The sequence below is a fragment of the Paroedura picta genome, chromosome 8 (assembly GCF_049243985.1).
Source record: "Paroedura picta isolate Pp20150507F chromosome 8, Ppicta_v3.0, whole genome shotgun sequence".
Classification (NCBI taxonomy): domain Eukaryota; kingdom Metazoa; phylum Chordata; class Lepidosauria; order Squamata; family Gekkonidae; genus Paroedura; species Paroedura picta.
The window spans coordinates 1,745,475-1,765,774 of NC_135376.1; the positions used below are offsets into that span (position 1 = coordinate 1,745,475).

Genomic DNA, 20,300 nt, shown 5'->3' on the forward strand with positions numbered 1-20,300 from the left:
GACACACACCTGGATACAGATGCATTGTGCGGTTTTGGATGGGATGCATCTCCGAATGTGCACCTGAACGAACATTTCCAACCACTTTCTGTGGCCACGTGCGTGGCAACGATAAGAGCTACTCAAAGGAACCTCAAAACGGCTTCCTATCGCCTACCCTTCCTCTCCCCGCCACGGACCACCTGTGAGGTAGGGGAGGCTGAGCGAGCTCTGAGAGAACGGAGGCTGGCCCAAGCTGGCTGCGTGGGGAGGAAAGAGGAAATCAAGCCCAGTTCTCCAGATTAGAGGCTGCCACTCCTAAACGCTACACCAGGCTACACTGCAGCCGAAATCTTGCTAAGTAGTACTGAGGAGCAGCGGGACTGTCAGCAGACGGGGCAGGATGGGCAGCCTCGGCTTCCGTGGTTTCAGCACCTGGGGGAGGAGGGGGTTTCGATCCCCCAGCGCCTGGCTTGCTCGCAGGACACCCATCAGACAGCCAAGCCTCATTGGGCACACGCTGTCACCGAGTCTTCACCTTTATGGGATTCCTGACCGGCTGGGTTCGTGCGCAGAAAGCTCCCGCTCACGTCAAGAGAGAGAACGCGCCACCAAAGTGCCGTCATACCCGGTGCAGCCAGGCACCAAAATTGCAGAGAAGCCCAGCAAGGAGGGGGCAGGGGAGATTCTTTGCCCACCCTCCCCCTGCAAGCGTGAAATGGGAGAATTGACTTCCGAAGTGCCCGGGAAGCGCATGATCCGGAGTGTGCCGAACGCGCTGCCATCTTCATTAAAACCGAACGTTGCGAAAATTCAGCGCAGAGAACAGCGTTCTCGGGGGGGGGAGTGGGACATGGCGGGGGGCAAGCTGTGTGTTTTCTTAAGCAGCCTGGGGAAGAACCCCTGGATCGGGAGGCTGCCCCCCTCCAGCGACGCGGCGCCCGTGGCAGATGGCGAAAAGCAGCCAGAGAGGAGAGTTCTAATTCATCCGGGGCTCGCAGGGGGATTGGGCATGGAGCGCTCCAGCTGCCAGCGGTGCCCGCATTAAGCCCGCAGTCTGGTGCCATGGGCACAGCTTGTTCCGAACGCCGAGCGCCCGTCGCGTGGGGGGTCTCTCCTCTCCCAAGGGTCCCGACAAGGAAAGCAGCCTCCGTGTCACAAGCACGGGTTCCCGCACGGGCTGGCCGCGTCAGCGACCCCTGAGCAGGGACGGACGTCACCGGCATGCTAATGTCATCAGGCCGGGGCCGGCGATGCGCCGCATGGCTTAGCTTGCCGGGAAGCACGGTTGCCGTGGAAACCTGGTCCCTCCCTGCCATGGATACAGGCGGCTTAATGAGAATTCTTTTTCTTCTTTTTTAAAGAAAAGCCTCAGAGAGAAGGGAAACGGAGGGGAACTGCTGGGAAGGGCTGACGCATCGGCGGCCAGCCCCCCTCCACCTCTCCCCACTGAGCCGAGACCTGCACGCCGCCCTCCATGCACAGAGCATGTCCCCCAGAGCCGCCAGAGTAAACACAGCCTGCGGAAATAATTAATGCAGGGAAGGGGCAGGATGCCGTCACCGTTACTTGGACGGCTGGGACAGAGAGAAGAGAGATCCCCAAGCCCCTTGGGCGGAACAGAGACAGAGAGACAGAGAGAGAGTCCTGAAGTCTCTCCTCTCTTCTCCAGGAACAAGTAACCCCTTTGTTGCCCAAGCAAGGTTTGTTTATTTGTTCTCTGATACCCCAATGGGGACGCAGAGCAGCTGACCTTAATCCCCTCTCTCTTCCATTTTATCTTCCCAACAACCCTGTGAGGCATGAGAGGAGGAGGAGGAGGAGGAGGAAGAAAAAGAAGATCATCTGGATTTTACCCTGCTTTTAACTACGCAAAAGAGCCTCAAAGCAGCTTACGATCACCTCCGCTTCTCCTCTCCCGGAGAGGTACGTGGGTCTGAGAGAGCTGTGACTGGCCCAAGGTCACCTAGGTAGCTGCAGGTGGAGGAGGAGGAGGGAATCAAACCCAGTTCTCCAGATTAGAGTTCAGGGGCACCTTTAAGACCAACAACTTTTTATATTGTCTCTGAGGAAGTGCGTGTGCCCATGAAGGCTCATCCCTAAAATAAAACTTGGTTGTTCTTAAAGGTGCCGCTGGGCTCTGAATCTGTTCTGCTGCTTCAGACCAACCCAGCTGCCCACTGGAACCTCTCCCCATATTAGAGGTCACTGCCCTAAACTGAGACATCAGGCTGGCTCTCCGAGAAGGACTATGAGGAAGAGAGACCGGCCCCAAATCCTGCAGCGAGCTTCCATGTCTGGAAGGTGGCTGTGGAGTAGCCGAGCCTCTGCTTGGCCTGCGGGAAAATCCCAGGTTCAATCCCTGGCAGCATCTCCAGGGAAAAGGACCAGGCAGGAGGGGTCTCTGCCTGCCACTCTGGAGAGCAAAGGGGGGGTTGAACCTGGGGCTCTCGGGTCCTAGGCCAGCACCCTATCCATCACACCACACTGTATCCCCCAGCGATCCAGAACTTAATGCATGCTGGGGAGAGGCAGGAGCTGCAGTTCCATTGCATGCTTTTTATTTAACAGCTCTGGGTGAGACGGGAGGCTGGACTAGATGGACCCTCCCTGGTCTGACCCATCAGGACTCTTCTGAGGGTCTTATGAAGGCCTATCTTGCTGGCCACTGGGTGAGATGGGATGCTGGACCCTCCCTGGTCTGATCCTGCAAGCCTTTTCTGACAGAAAGTCGCATCCTGCCACTGAGAAATTGGTCCTGGACCCAACCTATCGTTTCCTCTGCGTCTGCACAGCCCACGTGGGACCGGCCATCAACCTATCTGCTCCGAGAGGACTCTGGGACTGAGGCGCTGCAGCCGCAGACAGGCAGATGGCCTTCAGTCTCCACACACCTACGCAGACACTCAGCCGAAAGCTGCGTTCAATTTGCCTCTCTAATAAGACTCCCCTCCAGCGTCTCGGAGCAATTACCAAACCGTCTGTGCTCAGAGGGCTCCAGGAGCGGCTCCCAGCCCAGCCAAATGGGTAAACACAGTGATTTGGTCCCCCTCCCTCTGAGATTGCAGGCTGCAGCTCTTTCATTTCCCTAAATATGATCTTTGCACCAAAGGAGAACCCCAGGCCTAATTAGCCCAGGCACTGAATGCCGGGCTCTGTTTCGTCCCGGGGTCGGAGGGCAGCTGAGCAGTGCTATTAGCTTCGCTGGACCCCATCCGTCATCTCTCTACGCCGATGGTGTGTGGCTCCCCCCTTCCTCGCTTTCTCCCGTGTTGCGTGCCTCGTGCGGTCACAGCATTGCGTGACAACACACACAACGCAAAACGCTGTTCGTTGGAAGGAGAAAGAGAGAAGAAATGAGCTGCTGGAAAAGAAATAAAGACACCTGTAAAAGGGGGGGGGGCTGCAGAAAGCGGGGCGTTAGACGCTCAGCAGAGTAGGGGGGCCGTGAATGCGAGGGGAGGGGGAGTGACCTAGTGATTTCCCGGTGAGCAAGTGGCGGTGAGCACCTCCGACTTCTCCTCCGCTTCCAGGGGCTGTGCATTTCCATTTAGGCAACGCAGGCCTCTCTTCAGCAGTAAAGTGGTGACTGAAATACAATGCCGGGATCCCATTTATCTTCTGATGTGTTTTAACTGAACACGCACATGAATGCACAAACCCCGCGGAGAACGGGACACAGAGATGTGGCGATTGGTGGGGGAAAGGTGTGTAAATGCAGAGCCAGAGTGGCCTAGTGGTTATAGCACGCTTTCTCAACCAGGGTTTCACGAGGAGACGTGACCTTGCTGTGCCTGGTTCATTCTAAGGCAGCTTCAGGTAGCCATAAGTTAAGTCAAACAAGGGGAAAGGCCTTACACAGCTTGGTTCCGACCTATCTGCGGGACCGCCTGCCTGCCTAGGCCCTCCGTAGAGCACTCTGCTCTGTGGGTATAAACCTAATGGTTGTCCCAAGACTCTGGGAAACCCCCCTGGCCTCGACCAGGGTCACGGTCTTTTTGGCCCTGATCCTACCTGGTGGAAGGAGCTCCCGGAAGAGCCACGGGGCCGTGACGGAGCTGTCCAGGTTCCGCAGGGCCGGCAAGACGGAGCTCTTCTGCAGGTGTTTGGCTGAGGCCGGGGAAAGGGTGCCCAGAACCCCATGTCTGGCGTCCCACCCTATCATAGGCCATGTTGTGGGAGGTCTCCCCACCCAAATGGGAGCTGGCAAGGGTGGCTGGGGCAGCTGAGCCAGGGGCTTTCTTTCTTTCTGTCCCGTTCCGCCTTCTTGACGTGGTTTAATATTAGATGGTTTTAACTGAGGTTGGGGATGTTTTAATTGTCGATATATTCAGGCTGTTGTTTTTACTGTTTTATTGTGAGCCGCCTCAGGGCCGGCAGTTGCCGGGAGGGCCGGAAACAAAGGTAAAAGTATAAATAAATAAATGAATAAAGATGTAGATGTTTAAATAAACAAATCAATCCACAAGCTGCCGAAGGGAACCCAGCGAGGACGGTGGGCAAGGAAAGGTCACGGCCTCTCGACCGGCCCAGCTGCAGAGCAGAACCACCTTCTCAGCAAGGGGAGGGAAGTGAGTCAGTTTCCAGGCTGGGCTTCTGACAGGGAATTGACAGGGCCGGCTCATTCTCTGACCCCCCGGGGCTCATGGCAAGAAGATGCAGAGACAGGCCACAATGCCCTGGGACATTCTGCTTCTGCATCTGCTCCCAAAACGGCCACCAGCTTGAGAGGATCCTAGGCCAATCCATGGGGAGCGGCTGAATGACAGCTGTGCATGGCGGCCTCTCATCTGGAGAACCAGCTTTGCTTCCCTGCTCCTCCTTCCTCCACATGCAGCCAGCTGGGGGACCTGGGGCTAGATCAGTTCTCTTAGGACTGTTCTTGGAGAGCAGTTTGCTCAGAGCTCTCTCAGTTCCACCCATCTCACAGGATGTCCGTTGTGAGGAGAGGAAGCCGCTTACAAACCCCTTCGGAGAGTAAAAAGCAGGGCATATCAAACAGCTCTACTTCTCCAGGAAGAAGCTATGTTGGACAGGTTGCCTTTAAATCTGCAAAGCCAATCAAATCTCCAGAGGCCAATCCAGAGCACTGCTGGACAAAGCTTGCCCTGGTCATGCCCACTTCGTAAAAACACTTGGTGGGCACCCAGAAGGGTGTCAATAGTCAGCACGGGTGCCCACGGGGACCCTCTTGCAGGCCTGTGCTCTAAACCCAAAGAAATTCTGCACGGCCGCCCTTGCAAGGCCATTCCAGTGGCCCTGGTGTCGAGCTGGCTCTAAACGGACAGGTGCCACCACCCAATTCCCTTTTCCACGGCACCCCCGACCCCATCGCTGCCATGACTGCTGTGTTGTCAGCTTTCCTTTTATTAACCCCCCCAAACCCCAAACCCTTCCCCTTAATGCCTCCTCTTTCACCCCCTCCCATCCTTTGAGACTGAAATGCACGCTGTCTAGGATTTCGGCGTTCTCCTCTCTGCCTGCCACCCGTCTCTGCCACTCGGAAAGCGTTCTCCGGGCGGCGTGGGGCTTCGATCCAATGGGCCGCCCTCCCCTCCTCTCTCCCCCCCCCCCCCCCGGCCGTCAACCGGAGAAAGCATGAAAGGAGAGGCAGAGCACTCCGGACCCGCTGTGGGCACACACACACACGCACCCTCCAACGGCAGTGCGCAATCTGCCCGCCGCGGAGACGATCCATCTGGCGGGGTGACACCGTAATAAGTCTGCCTAATTGTCAGGTCAGGCAGAACGCCGAGCCGGCTTGTCAGTGCCTCGGTGCAGCTTTGTACGGGAGATGTAAAACTCCTTGTTCTGCCTGTTCGCTGCGTGGGCGGCTGGAGAGATACATCAGACAGACAGAAGGTGGAGGGGCGGCCTGGGGAGGGGGGCAAAGCAGAAGGGGAGGGCCCTGGAAAGGATGCCTGCCTGTGCTCAGGAGGCAATGGGGCAGGGGTAGTCAAACTGCGGCCCTCCAGATGCCCATGGACTACAATTCCCAGGAGCCCCTGCCGGCGAACGCCGGCAGGGGCTCCTGGGAATTGTAGTCCATGGGCATCTGGAGGGCCGCAGTTTGACTACCCCTGCACTGGGGCAAGACAGCTGCTGACCTGGGTCCAAAACCCAACTATGCAGGGGGGGGCCCCACTTGTGCGACCTTGAGCAAAGAAGATGGGGAAGCCACTGTCCACTAGAAAGCCCATTGGCCTTTGGGTTCCAGCGTGGAGGGCAGGAGGTATTGATGTCTGCCAGTCTGGTGGGCTTTCAAATGGGGTTAGATGCATTCACCTCCAGGAGGGAGCTGGAGACCTCCTGGAATGGCAGCTTATATCCAGACACCACCCATCAGTTCCCCGGGAGAAAACGGCTGGTTCAGAAGGCAGAGTCTATGGTATCATGGAATCCTAGACTGGGAAGGGGATATATAGGCCATCTAGTCATACAAGCTGTCAGTAGAACAGGCCTCCTCGGGAGGTGATGAGTTCTCCTTCTTGGCAAGGTTTTAAGCAGAGGCCGGAGAGCCAACCAACAGGAATGCTGATTTTATTAACTTAGGCAGATGGTGAGTGGGTGGGAAGAAGGGATGTGGCCGTGTTTGTCTCTTGTGGCCCTTCCTGGCAGACCCAGGGAATTGCTGGCTGCCACTCTGGGATGGGAGGTGAATTTCCTCCAGGCCAGGCTGGATTCTGGAGATTTTTGGTGGAGAGATCACTTGGGCATGAAAGTAGGGTCCCCATGGGTAGGCAGCTAGTTGTGAGTGCCCTGCATAGTGCAGGGGGGTTGGACTAGATGATCCAGGAGGTCCCTTCCAACTCTGTTTTATGACTGCAGTCCCACCCCCTGCTCAGTGCAGGATCAGCCTCCAGCATCCAGGAGAAGGACCTGTCCAGCCGTTGCTTGGAGACGGCCAGTGAGGGGGAGCTCCCCACCTCCTTAGGCCGCCCATTCCACGGCTGAACTAGACTCCTAGAATCCTAGAGTGGGAAGGGGCCATGCAGGCCATCCAGTCTCACCCCCTGCTCAGTGCAGGATCAGCCTCCAGCATCCAGGAGAAGGATCTGTCCAGCCGCTGCTTGAAGACGGCCAGTGAGGGGGAGCTCCCCACCTCCTTAGGCAGCCCCTTCCCCTGCTGAACTAGACTCCTAGAATCCTAGAGTGGGAAGGGGCCATGCAGGCCACCTAGTCCCACCCCCTGCTCAGTGCAGGATCAGCCTCAGGCATCCAGGAGAAGGATCTGTCCAGCCGCTGCTTGAAGACGGCCAGTGAGGGGGAGCTCCCCCCCTCCTTAGGCAGCCCCTTCCACTGCTGAACTAGACTCCTGGAATCCTAGAGTGGGAAGGGGCCATGCAGGCCACCTAGTCCCACCCCCTGCTCAGTGCAGGATCAGCCTCCAGCATCCAGGGGAAGGATCTGTCCAGCCATTGCTTGAGGACGGCCAGTGAGGGGGAGCTCCCCCCCTCCTTAGGCAGCCCCTTCCACTGCTGAACTAGACTCCTGGAATCCTAGAGTGGGAAGGGGCCATACAGGCCATCCAGTCCCACCCCCTGCTCAGTGCAGGATCAGCCTCAAGCATCCAGGAGAAGGATCTGTCCAGCCGCTGCTTGAAGACGACCAGTGAGGGGGAGCTCCCCCCCTCCTTAGGCAGCCCCTTCCACTGCTGAACTAGACTCCTAGAATCCTAGAGGGGGAAGGGGCCATGCAGGCCATCTAGTCCCACCCCCTGCTCAGTGCAGGATCAGCCTGCAGCATCCAGGAGAAGGATCTGTCCAGCCCCTGCTTGAAGTCCTTCATTTGAAAGGCAGCGCTGGGGGAGAGTTTGACAGATTCTGTGGACCCCCCAAAGGACCGATAAGTGGCTTCCAGGTTCTGTCAAGGCTGAACTTTTCCTAGAAGCTAAAACTGAGGTCATTGTACTTTGGCCACATTATGAGAACACAGAAAAAGCCCCAATCATGCTAGGAAAAGATGATGAAGAAGAGACGAAGAAGTGAATTTCTGTACCCCACTTTTTACTACCCAAAGGAACAAACGATTTATTTTACCCAGCACCCCTTCCACACACACAGGCATAACAGGGGCCAGGGACCGGGGACCAGGGGGAGTGCTGTGAGTAGGGGCTGGACGAGGGGGGTGCCATCACTGACCCTAACCCTGCCCCAGTCACAGGATGCATCACTGCCCGAAGCAGAACCTGGCACAGCCTTCCTATATTCCCGAGGGGCTTGGGGAGGGGGCTGCTCCTGAAGGCCTTTGAGCCCTCGTCGCTCACACAAAGGCAAACAGGGGAGGGGAGAGGGAGGAGCTGAAGCAAACAGAAGCAGAAAATCTAGATCTATGGCCCAAAAACGAGGAAAGGAAAAGGGACAGGTGGTGTTTCATCCCAGCCGGCAAACTCCGTGCCTTCCTTTTCAGCCGACGGCACAATCAAATACGAGCGGTTAGAAGTCTATGGACGATTATTAGAAGTGTGATTTCTCCCCCGCGACCAGAGCCGCTGGCTGGCGGAGGTGTCTGGTGCAATTTCGGAGAGAGGGAGGGAGAGGGAGGGAGTGACGGATGGGCTCTGCTTCCCCCTGCTTAAGTCCTCTTGCGCAGTCGGAGAACGCAGACGTGGCCTGACATACGCAGCCGTATCTCCGCCCGCACAGCAAAAGGCAATCAATAATACCCCCAAAAAAAATTTGAGAGAAGGGGGGGGGGAGGGAAGCGCTGCAGATGGCATCCCTTAAAAGCTGCCTGGGAGCAGCCATGTCCACCCACACCAAAACTGTTCTGTACTGGGAACATCTTGCAATTGTTCTGAACCAGCCTGAAGCGTCAAAAGCGCATCGCGCATTAACCCGCCAGAAGGGTGTGTGTGTGTGTGTGTATGGGGGGGGGGGCTGGCGGATCCAACATCAGTGTTGACTGAATGTCCCCCCCCCACACACACACACACTCTTCCTCTGTGGGAGGCGCATTGTCTTACGCACAGCCACGAGGAAACGGGCTGTGTCCTTCGAGAGGCGAGCAGCCATGACTGGAGAAATCCTGACCCAGGAGCTGATTTCGTAACCAGCCGGCTCTCCAGCAAGATCCGGGAGTGGTGGCTCTGAGCATGTGCAGATGGTTTCACGGGGCAGCTATTCTGCTCTGCAGTAAAACAGCCGGGGGCCTCCGAGAATAAGAAGATTTCCAGGGCGTAAAATTTCAGGCGTCGAGGCTGAGCACTGATGCTGGAAAGCTGACCCCCCCTCCCCAAATCTTCTTGGTCTCTAAGTTCCTACTGGAGCAGATGCAGAACATGAGCCTATGTATGAACTGAAGAAAGGAACTCAGGCATGTTGGAGATGGAGGGGGGGGGGAGGGAACCAAGCCGGGTGGGGGACCTCTTCGTCAAGACATTTTTGAATGAGCACGATCCAGGCCAGCAAGATGTACAAGAAACCTCTTTAACCCCTTGGCTCTGTTGCTGTGCGTTCCTCCGGTCCAGTCCGGCTCCCGCAGAGCCTTTACGGTCCTGGCCCCGACCTGGTGGAAGGAGCTCCCGGGAGAGCTGAGGGCCCTGATGGAGCTATCACAGTTCTGCGGGGCCTGCAAGAGGGAGGTCTTCCACCAAGGATTTTGTTGAGGCCGGACAAGGAAGATCGTGGCCCCTCCTCAAGGCAGCCGGAACACCCGGCGACCCTCCCTTGCATCAATGCCCCATAATGCCAGAAGGTTTTCGTCTGCAGAGTGGAGGTGGGGTGGGAGGTTGTACTTTCTTTGCTGCCCAGGTCTTGTTCTATGACTGCAAGTTAATTGTTTCTAAGTCAGGGTTTTATTGTGGGGATTTATCTTGTAAAGCTTGTCTGGGAGTGGCAGGAAACAAATCCAACCAACCATCAGTCCAGTACTGTCTGACAAGTGGTGAATCTCCAGGGTCTCAGGAAGCGGTCTTCCCCATCATCTCCTGCCTGGCCTTTTTCACTGGAGATGCCGGGGATTGAACCTGGGGCCTTCCGCATGCCAAGCAGAGGCTCTGCCACTGAGCCAGGGTCTCAGGTCAAGGCCTTTCCCATCCCCTCCTGCCTGGTCCTTTCTAAGTGGAGATGTCAGGAACTGAACCTGGGGCCTTCCGCATGCCAAGCAGAGGCTCTGCCACTGAGCCACGCTCTCCCCCCAGTTAAATTCTGCAGGTGTGCATGGGTGGAAGATGCAAACACCCAATTCCATTATGAAAGATGTCACTGCAGACAGATCGCCCAGGGTGAAACGCGAGCCTGACCCAGAGGAAGAAAACTGCCTTTCCAAGGCCTCATTCCAGCCGTGAGCCTCAGCCACAGTCCCACCATAAATGCTGGCCAAACCCCCGAATGTGTTGCCCTTTCAGCTTGGGGGTTTGACAGCAACATGGATCCAGCACAGCTTGGGGCTCGAGGTCACTGGAGTGACAACGGCAGTCAAAAGGAGAACATCCCTTTGCAAAGAAGAAGAAGAAGAAGAAAACAAAACCTAGAGAGGGGATGTTTCCTCGCAAGCACCTGGTTTCTGATCAGAGAGATAAGCTGACAGGCTCCTCGTTACGGAAGCATCGGGTGTCAGAGCCTCAGGAGGAGGAACCAAGACGTGGGGAGAGAAAATTGCAGCGCAAAAAGAGAAATCTGGCTTCCTCCTACCCAAGGGTGTGTGTGTCTGTGTGTGTGTGTGAATTTATAATAAGAAACTTTGATCCTGAGGTTTAGTTGGTTTTTAAAAAGGCAGATTCCAAGCCAGACCAGTGGACACATATTTAGTAAAACTCTCATCCTCAAACGGGGCTCCCCAACCTTTCCGAGCCTGCCGGTACCTCTGGGATGCTGACACAGGGTGGGGCGCACAGCTACAAAATGGCTGCTGCAGGAGGCGGAGCCAGCCACAAAAGGGCCGCCGCCACTGCTTCCCGCCACTTACACGGGGGAGATATTTCTGTGGGGTAGTAGCGGCTCCCACGGGAACATTTTAAAAAATCTGCACAGCCAAGCACCTCTCCACTGGTCGGTCGGATTCCTTGCTAAAAATTCTTCCTGAGTAAAGGCTCCCCTTTGGGGACCGCCGTCTTCAACCCTGAAAACCAACCCCCAAAAGAAAATCCACCCAAACCCCAACTAAGCTCCCCCGCCCCAGAAAGGTTTTATGCTGAGGAAGGAGCTCAGTGAACTGAATGTTTTAATCCCTGATCTTATCTGCCCTGAACTGACTAAAGAAGGGGAGGATGTAAAAATAAAACTACTACTACTACTACTACTACTACTACTACTAATTATTATTATTATTATTATTATTATTATTATTATTGTGTCTGAGTTGGCTCTGATAATCCAGACAAGAGGGGGAAGCATTCTGCACATGCTCACAGCATGTCTTGCCTTTCTGGGGCTGAAATATTTATGCATTCAATAAAGTAGCAGTAATGAGACCAGACGGGAGACGTTATCACTGCCAGAAAGCCTTCAACACTTTCCCTACAACGCTGGGAGAACGAGGAAATAAGGACAGGGTGGGGGGCCAGATTAGCCTCCTGAGAAAATCTGCTATCAATTAAAAAAAAAAAGCAGGAAGGGGCCAGAGCTGGTTGGGAAGGCAAGACTGGGAGAGGCCGGGCCAAACTCTTGGAAGGGCACGGGTGCCTTGGCAGGGTTTCCAAGAGCTCAGAGTCTGCGATGCCATCTGTAGAGCCAAGTCAATAGAACAAAGTACCCATTAAGCTTCACCGCCTTTTATGTTCCTGGACAGCTGGACACATTTTGCGGAATGGAAAAAGGACGTGTAGACGGGGACTTGTTTTTTAGGCAATTGGATGCATCGGGCCGAATAAGGAGCTGGGCTGGTTTTGTAAAAAAAAAAAAAAAAAATCTACTGACAGCCTGATTCTCAGACGGAAGGGTTATGCGCTCAGGTGTGCGTTGGCCGCTTCAGAAATCACTGAAGCCCGACGCGGCCATCGTGGAAGGGAGGAACAGCACTGGCAGCAGAGTGCCAGCCGGTGCCCACACGCAGGTGCCCCTCCCCTCCATGCCACGGCGCTGGCCGCTTCAGACTTCAGCACTAAAGATCTAATGCTTAAGCTACTGCTGCTATATCAATTTGTTTGACCTGGAACAACGAATTTATTTTAATTAATTATGTAAATATCCATGTTGCACAGCGCCCTGAGCTGGTCCGCTGGGATGGGGGTAAATAAATTAATTTACTGAAAACATCAATAATAACAGAACAAAGTTTGTGTCCAGTGAAAGTTTTACTCAAGGTGTAAGCCTTTGTGTGCAGGCATGCTGATTCAGACACAATGAAATGGAAATTAGCTGTCCACAGTTATAGGTAGGGGTTGAGCAGTAAATTACTAAGCAGAATAACGCATTTAAGTATTTACTGCTCTCCCTCCATCGATAAGTATGGACTGCTAATTCCCATTTCATTGTGTTTGAGCAAGTGCAGCTGCAAGCAAAAGTTCACACCTGGAATGAAACTTGGTTGGTCTTCAAGGACTAGGATTTTATTCTACTGCTCCAGACCCCCTTGAGTCTTGATTCAGATGTAGTGACTCCCGAAAACTCCTCCGCTGACACATTTGGTGAGTCTTTTGTGTGCTCCTGGACTCTGGCTCTTTTCTGCTGCTGCCGGCAGATGCCGCTCCTCCTGCCCTTCTAGGGTCAGAGGACAGCTTTGCCAACCACACTGGAGAAGGAGGCAGGCCAGCCGACCAAGGGACGACCTCATGGCTTCACATTGGCTGCAGTGCAGCAGGTGAGGCCAGCCAGCGTCTGCCACACAGAAATCCCTTCCCCACGTAATTATTCAGTGCCATTCATATCACGCCATCAATCTCAGGGGTAATCAGACTGCGGCCCTCCAGATGTCCATGGACTACAATTCCCATGAGCCCCTGCCGGGGCTCATGGGAATTGTAGTCCATGGACATCTGGAGGGCCGCAGTTTGACTGCCCCTGATCTATCTAATTCCCTTTTAAAGCTGTTTATTCTTGCAGCCACCACTACATCCTCTGGCAGCAAACGCCACATTTTAATCCCTCTCTCCATAAATTAGCATTTCCTTTCACCTGTCCTGAGCCTACTGCCCACCCTTGGATGCCCTCGAGGCCTAATATTTTGGGAGAGGATGAAAAAGTTCTCTTTGACAACTCTCTCCAGCTGGTTATAAACCTTTATCCAAGGGAATCCCAAAACGGCTTCCAACAGATACCCTGTGAGGAAGGAGACACTGAGAGAGCCCTGATATTACAGCACTATCAGGACTGTGACTGGCCCCAGGTCACCCAGCTGGATGCCTGTGGAGGAGGAGTTGGAATCAAACCCGGCTCGCCAGATTACAAGCCGCCACTCTGAAGTTCTGGACCACACTGGCTCTTTGGTCCTTTTGAGGTCTCTTCCAGCTCTGTGAAATTTTGATATGTTCCAAATTGAAAAATCCCAGACTGAAATTCTCATTTGCCATGGCGTTTATCTTGGGCCAGTCCCTCTCTGTCTAACCCACCTTGCAGGGTTGTCGTGAGGATGAAGTAGAAAAAAGGGAAGGGTACCCAGGGCACTGCTCTGAACTCCGCGGAAGGAGGGCATGAGAGAGCAGTCCCTGATGGAAACAACAGCAGACAGCAGACAATCACAACAGCAGACAATCACAGAACCTGTCCCTCTGCTTTGAATACAGGGTTTTTGAGGACTAGGACCTCCCAGAAGGTTTGACTCAGGATATTACATATGAAAGAATTAGAGGATCCTTATATTTGAAATAGAGCCTCTTGTGGCGCAGAGTGGTAAGGCAGCCGTCTGAAAGCTTTGCCCATAAGGCTGAGAGTTCAATCCCAGCAGCCGGCTCAAGGTTGACTCAGCCTTCCATCCTTCCGAGGTCGGTAAAATGAGTACCCAGCTTGCTGGGGGGTAAACGGTCATGACTGGGGAAGGCACTGGCAAACCACCCTGTATTGAGTCTGCCATGAAAACGCTAGAGGGCGTCACCCCAAGGGTCAGACATGACTCGGTGCTTGCACAGGGGATACCTTTACCTTTACCTTTATATTTGAAATAATACTACTGAAGAAGAAAGAAACTGAAAACGGGAAACAGAATGATATAATTTATCCGGAACCCATATTAGCGGCTATTGTTTGGTTCATATTTTATATTATTTGAAAGAATCAACATTTCCCTACCAAGGAATCTCAGGTTGTGAACGTTTAAAAGAACAAAATATAAATAAAAATAAGGCGAATTAAGAGCAGCCAATTGGACGGAGTTTTTTCTTATTTTCTGGACTAGCCTTCTTGGCACCATTTGAATACAGACCCCGCAGCCAAGGGCCGTGTCCTGAGCCAAGCAGACGCCCGGTCTCACACTCACCTGCTGACCCCGTGGCTTGTAGGGCGAGCTGCTCTCCAAGTCGGCCAGGATGCTGGTCAAGGAGTCGATTTCTGCATTCAGGCTGGAGCGCCTCTCCTCCAGCGTCTTGGCCCCTGGACTGACCTATGGAAGGAAGGAGATAAAATCCCACTTAGGGGGTACATGCCAACAATACCCAGTACCCATTCTATGTGTGGAGAACAGCTAGAGACGAGGACACGTGGCATGGAAGAGACAAACAAGATTTTCTGGAGTCCACGCTCCCTTTGTCAGATGCAAGCAGGTAGGGAGGCCCTGGGGCCCTTCTAACCCCGCCGGAAGGTGGGCTGCAAAGCAAAGATCTCGCTGCAAAGCAAAGATCTCAAGATGCAAAGGGATAATGGGCATGCTTGCCCATTCCAGGTTTATGTAGCTTGTCAGGGATTCTCTAGGCTGATCCTGCATGGAGCAGGGGGCTGGACTAGATGCCCTTGTGTGGACCCTTCCAACTTTATGATCCTATAGTAAGCAGCTTGATCAGAGCAGAGGGGAAAGGAGGGTGAGTCTGAAATCCAGGCAGGGGAGGAGAAGATGGGCGACTGGAAGCCAACACCAGAAAGGCCTTGCTGGCTACCAGTCCTCTCACCCTACAAGACACACCAGTCCTGATCGAACATCCTCCAGTTTCAGACTCGCATGCATGTAAAACTGCTTTCGGATGAATCAGACCATTGGTCCATAAATGTCAGTATTGTCTGTTCTGATTGACAGAGTCTCCAGGGTGTCTCAGAGGTCTTTCCCATCCCCTCCTGCCCGGTCCTTTTAACAGGAGGTGCTGCCGGGGATTGAACCAGGGACCTTCTGCGTGCCGAGCAGAGGCCCTTCCACTGAGCCAAAGCTCCTCCCCTGGGCCAGTTTCAGCAACCACTTGGCTTTTCATCCTTGAAAAAGAGGGTTTCTCACCCGTAAGGGCCAGCCTGGGGAATTCTCTCTTTCTAAGCATAATCCGTTGCAGGAGCCAATTCGTTGCGGGAGCGTGAGAAGGCATCTGCAAGGAGCCCAGAGGCACCCTGAGCCACAGCCCCTTCCCTGAACCTGCACATCAGAACCTTCCCTCAACAGGCTTCTCCCATCCAGAAATATTCCAAACGTTTCCTCCAGGGAGGGATTATACAATCTCCCAAACATTATGGGGGAAAATATGGGAAGCCAGACGGGAAGCCCCGTCCTGCTCTGCTGTTCCTTAGGGATTGTCTGAGTCCTAATTCTAACCCAGCACAACATTCGGGATCCCCGCCCACGCCGAGAAGACCTCAAGGCTGCCACGCTTAACCGAGCACAGCTGTCACACTCGACAGACACAGACACAGGGTCGGATAAGTCTTGGCAAAGCCCATGCCCCCCCCCCCCCAAGAAGCTCCTTCCTTCCCTTCTTCCTTATCAGCGCATGAACTTGCAGAATAGGTGTTTACTGGTCTCCCGCCAGCAGGCTGGGATATGGTGTTGGGTCAGGCCCGGACTTAAAATCACTTGTCCTACTGGCCCTTGGCTTTTTGTGTGTTGCTGTTGAGAGAAGAGTTGGGTTCTTTTATATGCCGCTTTTCCCTACCTGCAAGGAGTCTCAAAGGGGGCTGACAAACCCCTTTCCCTTCCTTTCCCCACTACAGACACCCTCTGAGGTAGGTGGGGCTGAGAGAGCTCTGAGAGAACTGGGATCGGCCAAAGGGGACCTAGCTGGCCGCATGCAGAACAGGAGTGGGGAAGCAATCCTGGTTCTCCAGATTAGAGGCTCTTTATCCACAATACCAACTGACTCTACAAAGAAGAGTTCTTTTTTATATCCTGGTTTGCACTCCCCAAAAGAGTCCAAAAGTGGTTCGCAAGCCCCTTTCCCTTCCGACAACTGACATCCTGAGAGGTAGCTGGGGCTGAGAGAGCTCTGAGAGAACTGGGACTGGCCCAAGGTCACCCAGCTGGCCGCATGGAGGAGGATGTCTTCACTCCACGATGCTGCGAGACGGAGGGAATTTGACAGGGAGAGAGAGAGAAAGGGGCATTCGGAAAGGAGAGAGAACAAAAAGGGATTTTCGATTTTAAAAAACTGAATAGGTGAGCATGTGCACAGGTATGCTTCTCAATGATATTCAGCATGGTTGTGCCGCTTCTGGGGTTTCTCAAAGCCTGAGGAATGTTTCAGGGGTTTCTAAATGGTAAGAAAATGGAGAAAGGCCGAATTAGACTGTTAGGACTCACTCTCTCACCTCTCTTCCTTACATAGTTGTTTCGCAATAAAACTATTTTTATTCTTTAAGTAGGCAGTGCTTTGTTCCTCATTTGCATATTTAAGCTCTGCCAAAAAACGGACCAATAGAAATTGGCCAATAGAACTGCAGGTCAAACCAGGCGTCCCGGTCACGATCCCTTGCTTGCTCGGGGAGGAAGGACTCCAAGGTCCTGTGACAGATCTCTCAACAGTTGCCAATCTCCAGGTGGGGCCCGGAGATCTCCTGGAATTCTGAATCGTTTACAGATGCTAGAGATCAGTTCCCTGGAGGAAAAGGGCTGTCTGGAAGGTGGGCTCTGTGGCAAGTTACCCGGGTGAAGCCTCACCCCAAAATGTCTCCAAACCTGGAGTTAGCAGCTGAGGTTCTCTCCCCTTTGTGTGCTTTCTGCTTCTGCGACGCCAACTCATTGGAATCGTCCTGCCAGCCCTGCTGCTCCCCCTCGGCAAGGAAAAGGAGCTACCAAGAGTCCGTTCTGCCTCTCTGCCGGGTTCTCCGTGGCCAATACAATCGGAAATGGAGCAAGCCCCTATTCCCCCCCTGCCCCACCATCTGAAGAGACCCCTGCGGCCGCTTTGGGGAGCAAGAGGGACGAGATAAAGGCCTACTGAGAGGCCCATTCGATCCCTCCAAGGCAATCACGCTCCTGCTGACGGGGAGAAACTTCAGAGAAGTTTCTCTCCCTCTCTTAATTAATGAAATTACAGCTCAGAGCCTCATTATTGATAATTCTGGCCCCTGCTTGTACTTCCCCGTCTCTTGGCTGGCTCCCACCCCCGCCGACCTTAATTCTCTCCCAAATGCAGCACGAATTAACGTTTAATTAGCCATTAAGTGGAATTAACAGTCTCGGATGGATTGTGGCAGGCGGAACAATCCACGCCGGGAAGGGAGGGCAGGATCCTGGGTGTGGGAAACGGCAGGAAAGAGCCGCCAAGCAGAACGGACACAGCTGGCTTCAGACATTCCTGGAGGTTTCAGGACCCCTCAGGGTGCAGGCTCCAGACTGGGGGACACCCAGAGATTTTGGGGTGCAGTCTGTGGAGGACAGGGGTAGTCAAACTGCGGCCCTCCAGATGTCCATGGACTACAATTCCCAGGAGCCCCCTGCCAGCGAATGCTGGCAGGGGGCTCCTGGGAATTGTAGTCCATGGACATCTGGAGGGCCGCAGTTTGACTACCCCTGCTGTGGAGGACAGGGGTCTAAGGCCACAGAGTCTGCCTTTCAAAGCATCCACTTTACTCCCAGGGAACTGCTTTCTGGAGATGAGCTATACTTTCGGAGGATCCCCAGGACCCACCTGGAGGCTGGCATCAAGACTTAGAATCATCGAATCCTTACTAACTGCATTTTGATAGGGGCTCCACCTGGCAGCTGGTGGGGGATGAGGGGGTGAGCTTAATGAGAACTGGGATTTTTTTTTTTGGCATAGTAATTAACCAGCTGTCATGGTTAAGAACAGCAGTTCAAATCTGGAGAGACGGGTTCGATTTCCCACTCTTCCACATGCAGTCAGCTGGATGACCTTGGGCTAGTCAGTTCTCTCCGAGCTCCCTCAGCCCCACCTGCCTCCCAGGATGTCTGTTGTGAGGAGAAGAAGGGAAGGCAATTGGGATTCCTTTGATTAATGAAAAGCAGAATACTCAAACACAGCCCTTTTCTTCTTTTTCTACTCTCCAACTAGGGCGTGGCTGGAAACTTTTCAAATGAAAGCTAAAAACTTTGTGCAAGGGGCATGGAGACCTGGAGTGGCCATATTCCTGTCTTCTGTTTTCTTGTTATTTCTGGCCAGTCAGGTCTTCAGAGAGCAGAGTGTGGGGCTCTGGTGATGGACGAGCAGACTTGAGCTTGCTTCCCCACTCCTCCATGTGCAGCCAGCTGGGTAACCTTGAGCCAGTCACAGTCCTGTTCCATCTGTTCTCACAGAGCTTTCTCAGCCCCACCTCCCTCACAGGGTGTCTGTTGTGGGGAGAGGAAGGGGAAGGCGAATGGAAGCCTCTTTGAGACTCCTTCGGGGAGAGAAATGCAGGGTAGAAAAACCAGCTCTTCTTCTTTCTTCTTCTTTGCATGTTTCAGTGACAAGCTCACGTGACTCCCAGTGTGACCCAGAAGTGGCAGAGGCACATTGTGGTGATGCTCTCGTTTTGGGGCAAAAACTCTATGGCAGAGTTAGCTGCCACCATAGAGTTTTGCTCAAAAATAGGAGCAATGCCCTGACATTCTCAACACACCCATGTCACTTCTGGGTCACGTTGAAGTCATGTTGGCACACTGGTGAAATGTCAGGTGTTTCCTTTTCTGTTGGGGGGGGATCCTCCCTCCCCCTCTGGTCAGCTGATCCACAGTGGAGAGGTCGGGGTTGGCCGTGGGGGACCTCAGGCCACCCGGGGGGTCCGGCATCCTTGGGATGGGGTCTAGAGCAGGTGATATAATAACTATCAGAATTGTTTTGGCCACGTTAAGTCGACAGGCCCAATGACACCCTGCCAAGGCCCCTCCACACTGTCGTTGGGTTACCAAGGTGATAATTAATCAAAACCAAGAAAACTAGCTTCAAAATTGACACATTACTAAAACAAACACACAATTAAAACACACAAACAAGAAGGAGATTCAGTGAAGGGAAGTTCTGCAAAACAGACAAGCACCCAGTGGGCGAAGAGCATGACTCATCTCCCTGGGCACAAGGTTGCCAGCCTCCAGGTGGCACCTGGAGATTTCTCACTTTTACAATTGATCTCCAGGTGACAGGGCAGCTCAGGAGGGCGGTCGCTATGGCATCGAGCCCTGTTTACGGCCCTCCCCTCCCCAAGCCCCGCCCTCCCCAGGCTCCACCCCCAGACCCTCCAGGTCTTTCCCAGCCCAGAGCTGGCAACCTGGCCTTCAGCAATTCCCTTGGCACCCGTCAGAAGGGGTGCTTCCTTACCTCAACATGGAAAAGGGCTTGATTGAGAGGAGGCGGAGGGGGAAAAGCAGTGGGGGGCGGCGGGAGGCTGCCAGGGTCTTCCAGCGGAGGGGGTGGCGGTGGAGGGAAGTCACCTGTAGGTGTTGAAAGGGAGAAAAGAAGGGTCAAGGTGGGGAAATGTTGCCCTCCGTGAATGCTCAGACCCTGCAGGAGCAAACTACAGAAGAGGTGGTGCAAACGTCCTACAAGGGCCTGTGAAAAGGCACTCACTTTGCTCCTGCCATCCCTAAGTTTGCTGCCCCTGATCATGGAGGTTCTATATGGACAGCCACAGATTCTCCAGCCTGCCATTGCAAATTGATCTGATACAATTTTAGAGTTCTTTGTTATTACTAGAGCCAACTTGGCATCGTTACAACTGGAGAGATGGATTTGATTTCCTGCTCCTTCTCCACATGCAGGCAGCCGGGTGATCTTGGGCCAGTCTCAGCTCTCTCAGGGCTCTCTCAGCCCCACCTTCCTCACAGGGTGTCTGTTGGGGGGAAAGGAAGGGAAGGCAAACGTCAGCCACTTTCAGACTCCTTCAGACAGAGAAAAGTGGGGTATAAAAACAACTCTTCCTCCTCTTCAATGTTAAAACTGATTATTTATTAATACAATTATTTACACCTCACCCTCCCTCTGCGGTTGTTTTGATCAACACCTTATGGTGAAGTTCAGAATTAGATGGCTATTTATTTAATCATTTATATCCCATCTTTCTTCATGGTTCAAAGCATCTACCAATTGTGGTTCACAACGT

At 53.7% G+C, this 20,300-nt stretch overlaps 1 protein-coding gene across 4 annotated transcripts in view; it reads right to left on the bottom strand.

Annotated features, from left to right (window-relative positions):
- The window catches only part of LPP (LIM domain containing preferred translocation partner in lipoma), a 216,394-nt gene that overhangs the window by 70,248 nt on the left and 125,846 nt on the right, over positions 1 to 20,300 (bottom strand). For all 4 annotated transcript variants that reach the window (XM_077348017.1, XM_077348016.1, XM_077348018.1 and 1 more), the window contains 2 exons: positions 19,520 to 19,632; positions 14,332 to 14,454 (listed from right to left, as the gene is read on the bottom strand). In XM_077348017.1, coding sequence (XP_077204132.1) covers positions 14,332 to 14,454; positions 19,520 to 19,632 — 236 coding nt within the window. The remainder of the gene's footprint in view (positions 1 to 14,331; positions 14,455 to 19,519; positions 19,633 to 20,300) is intronic.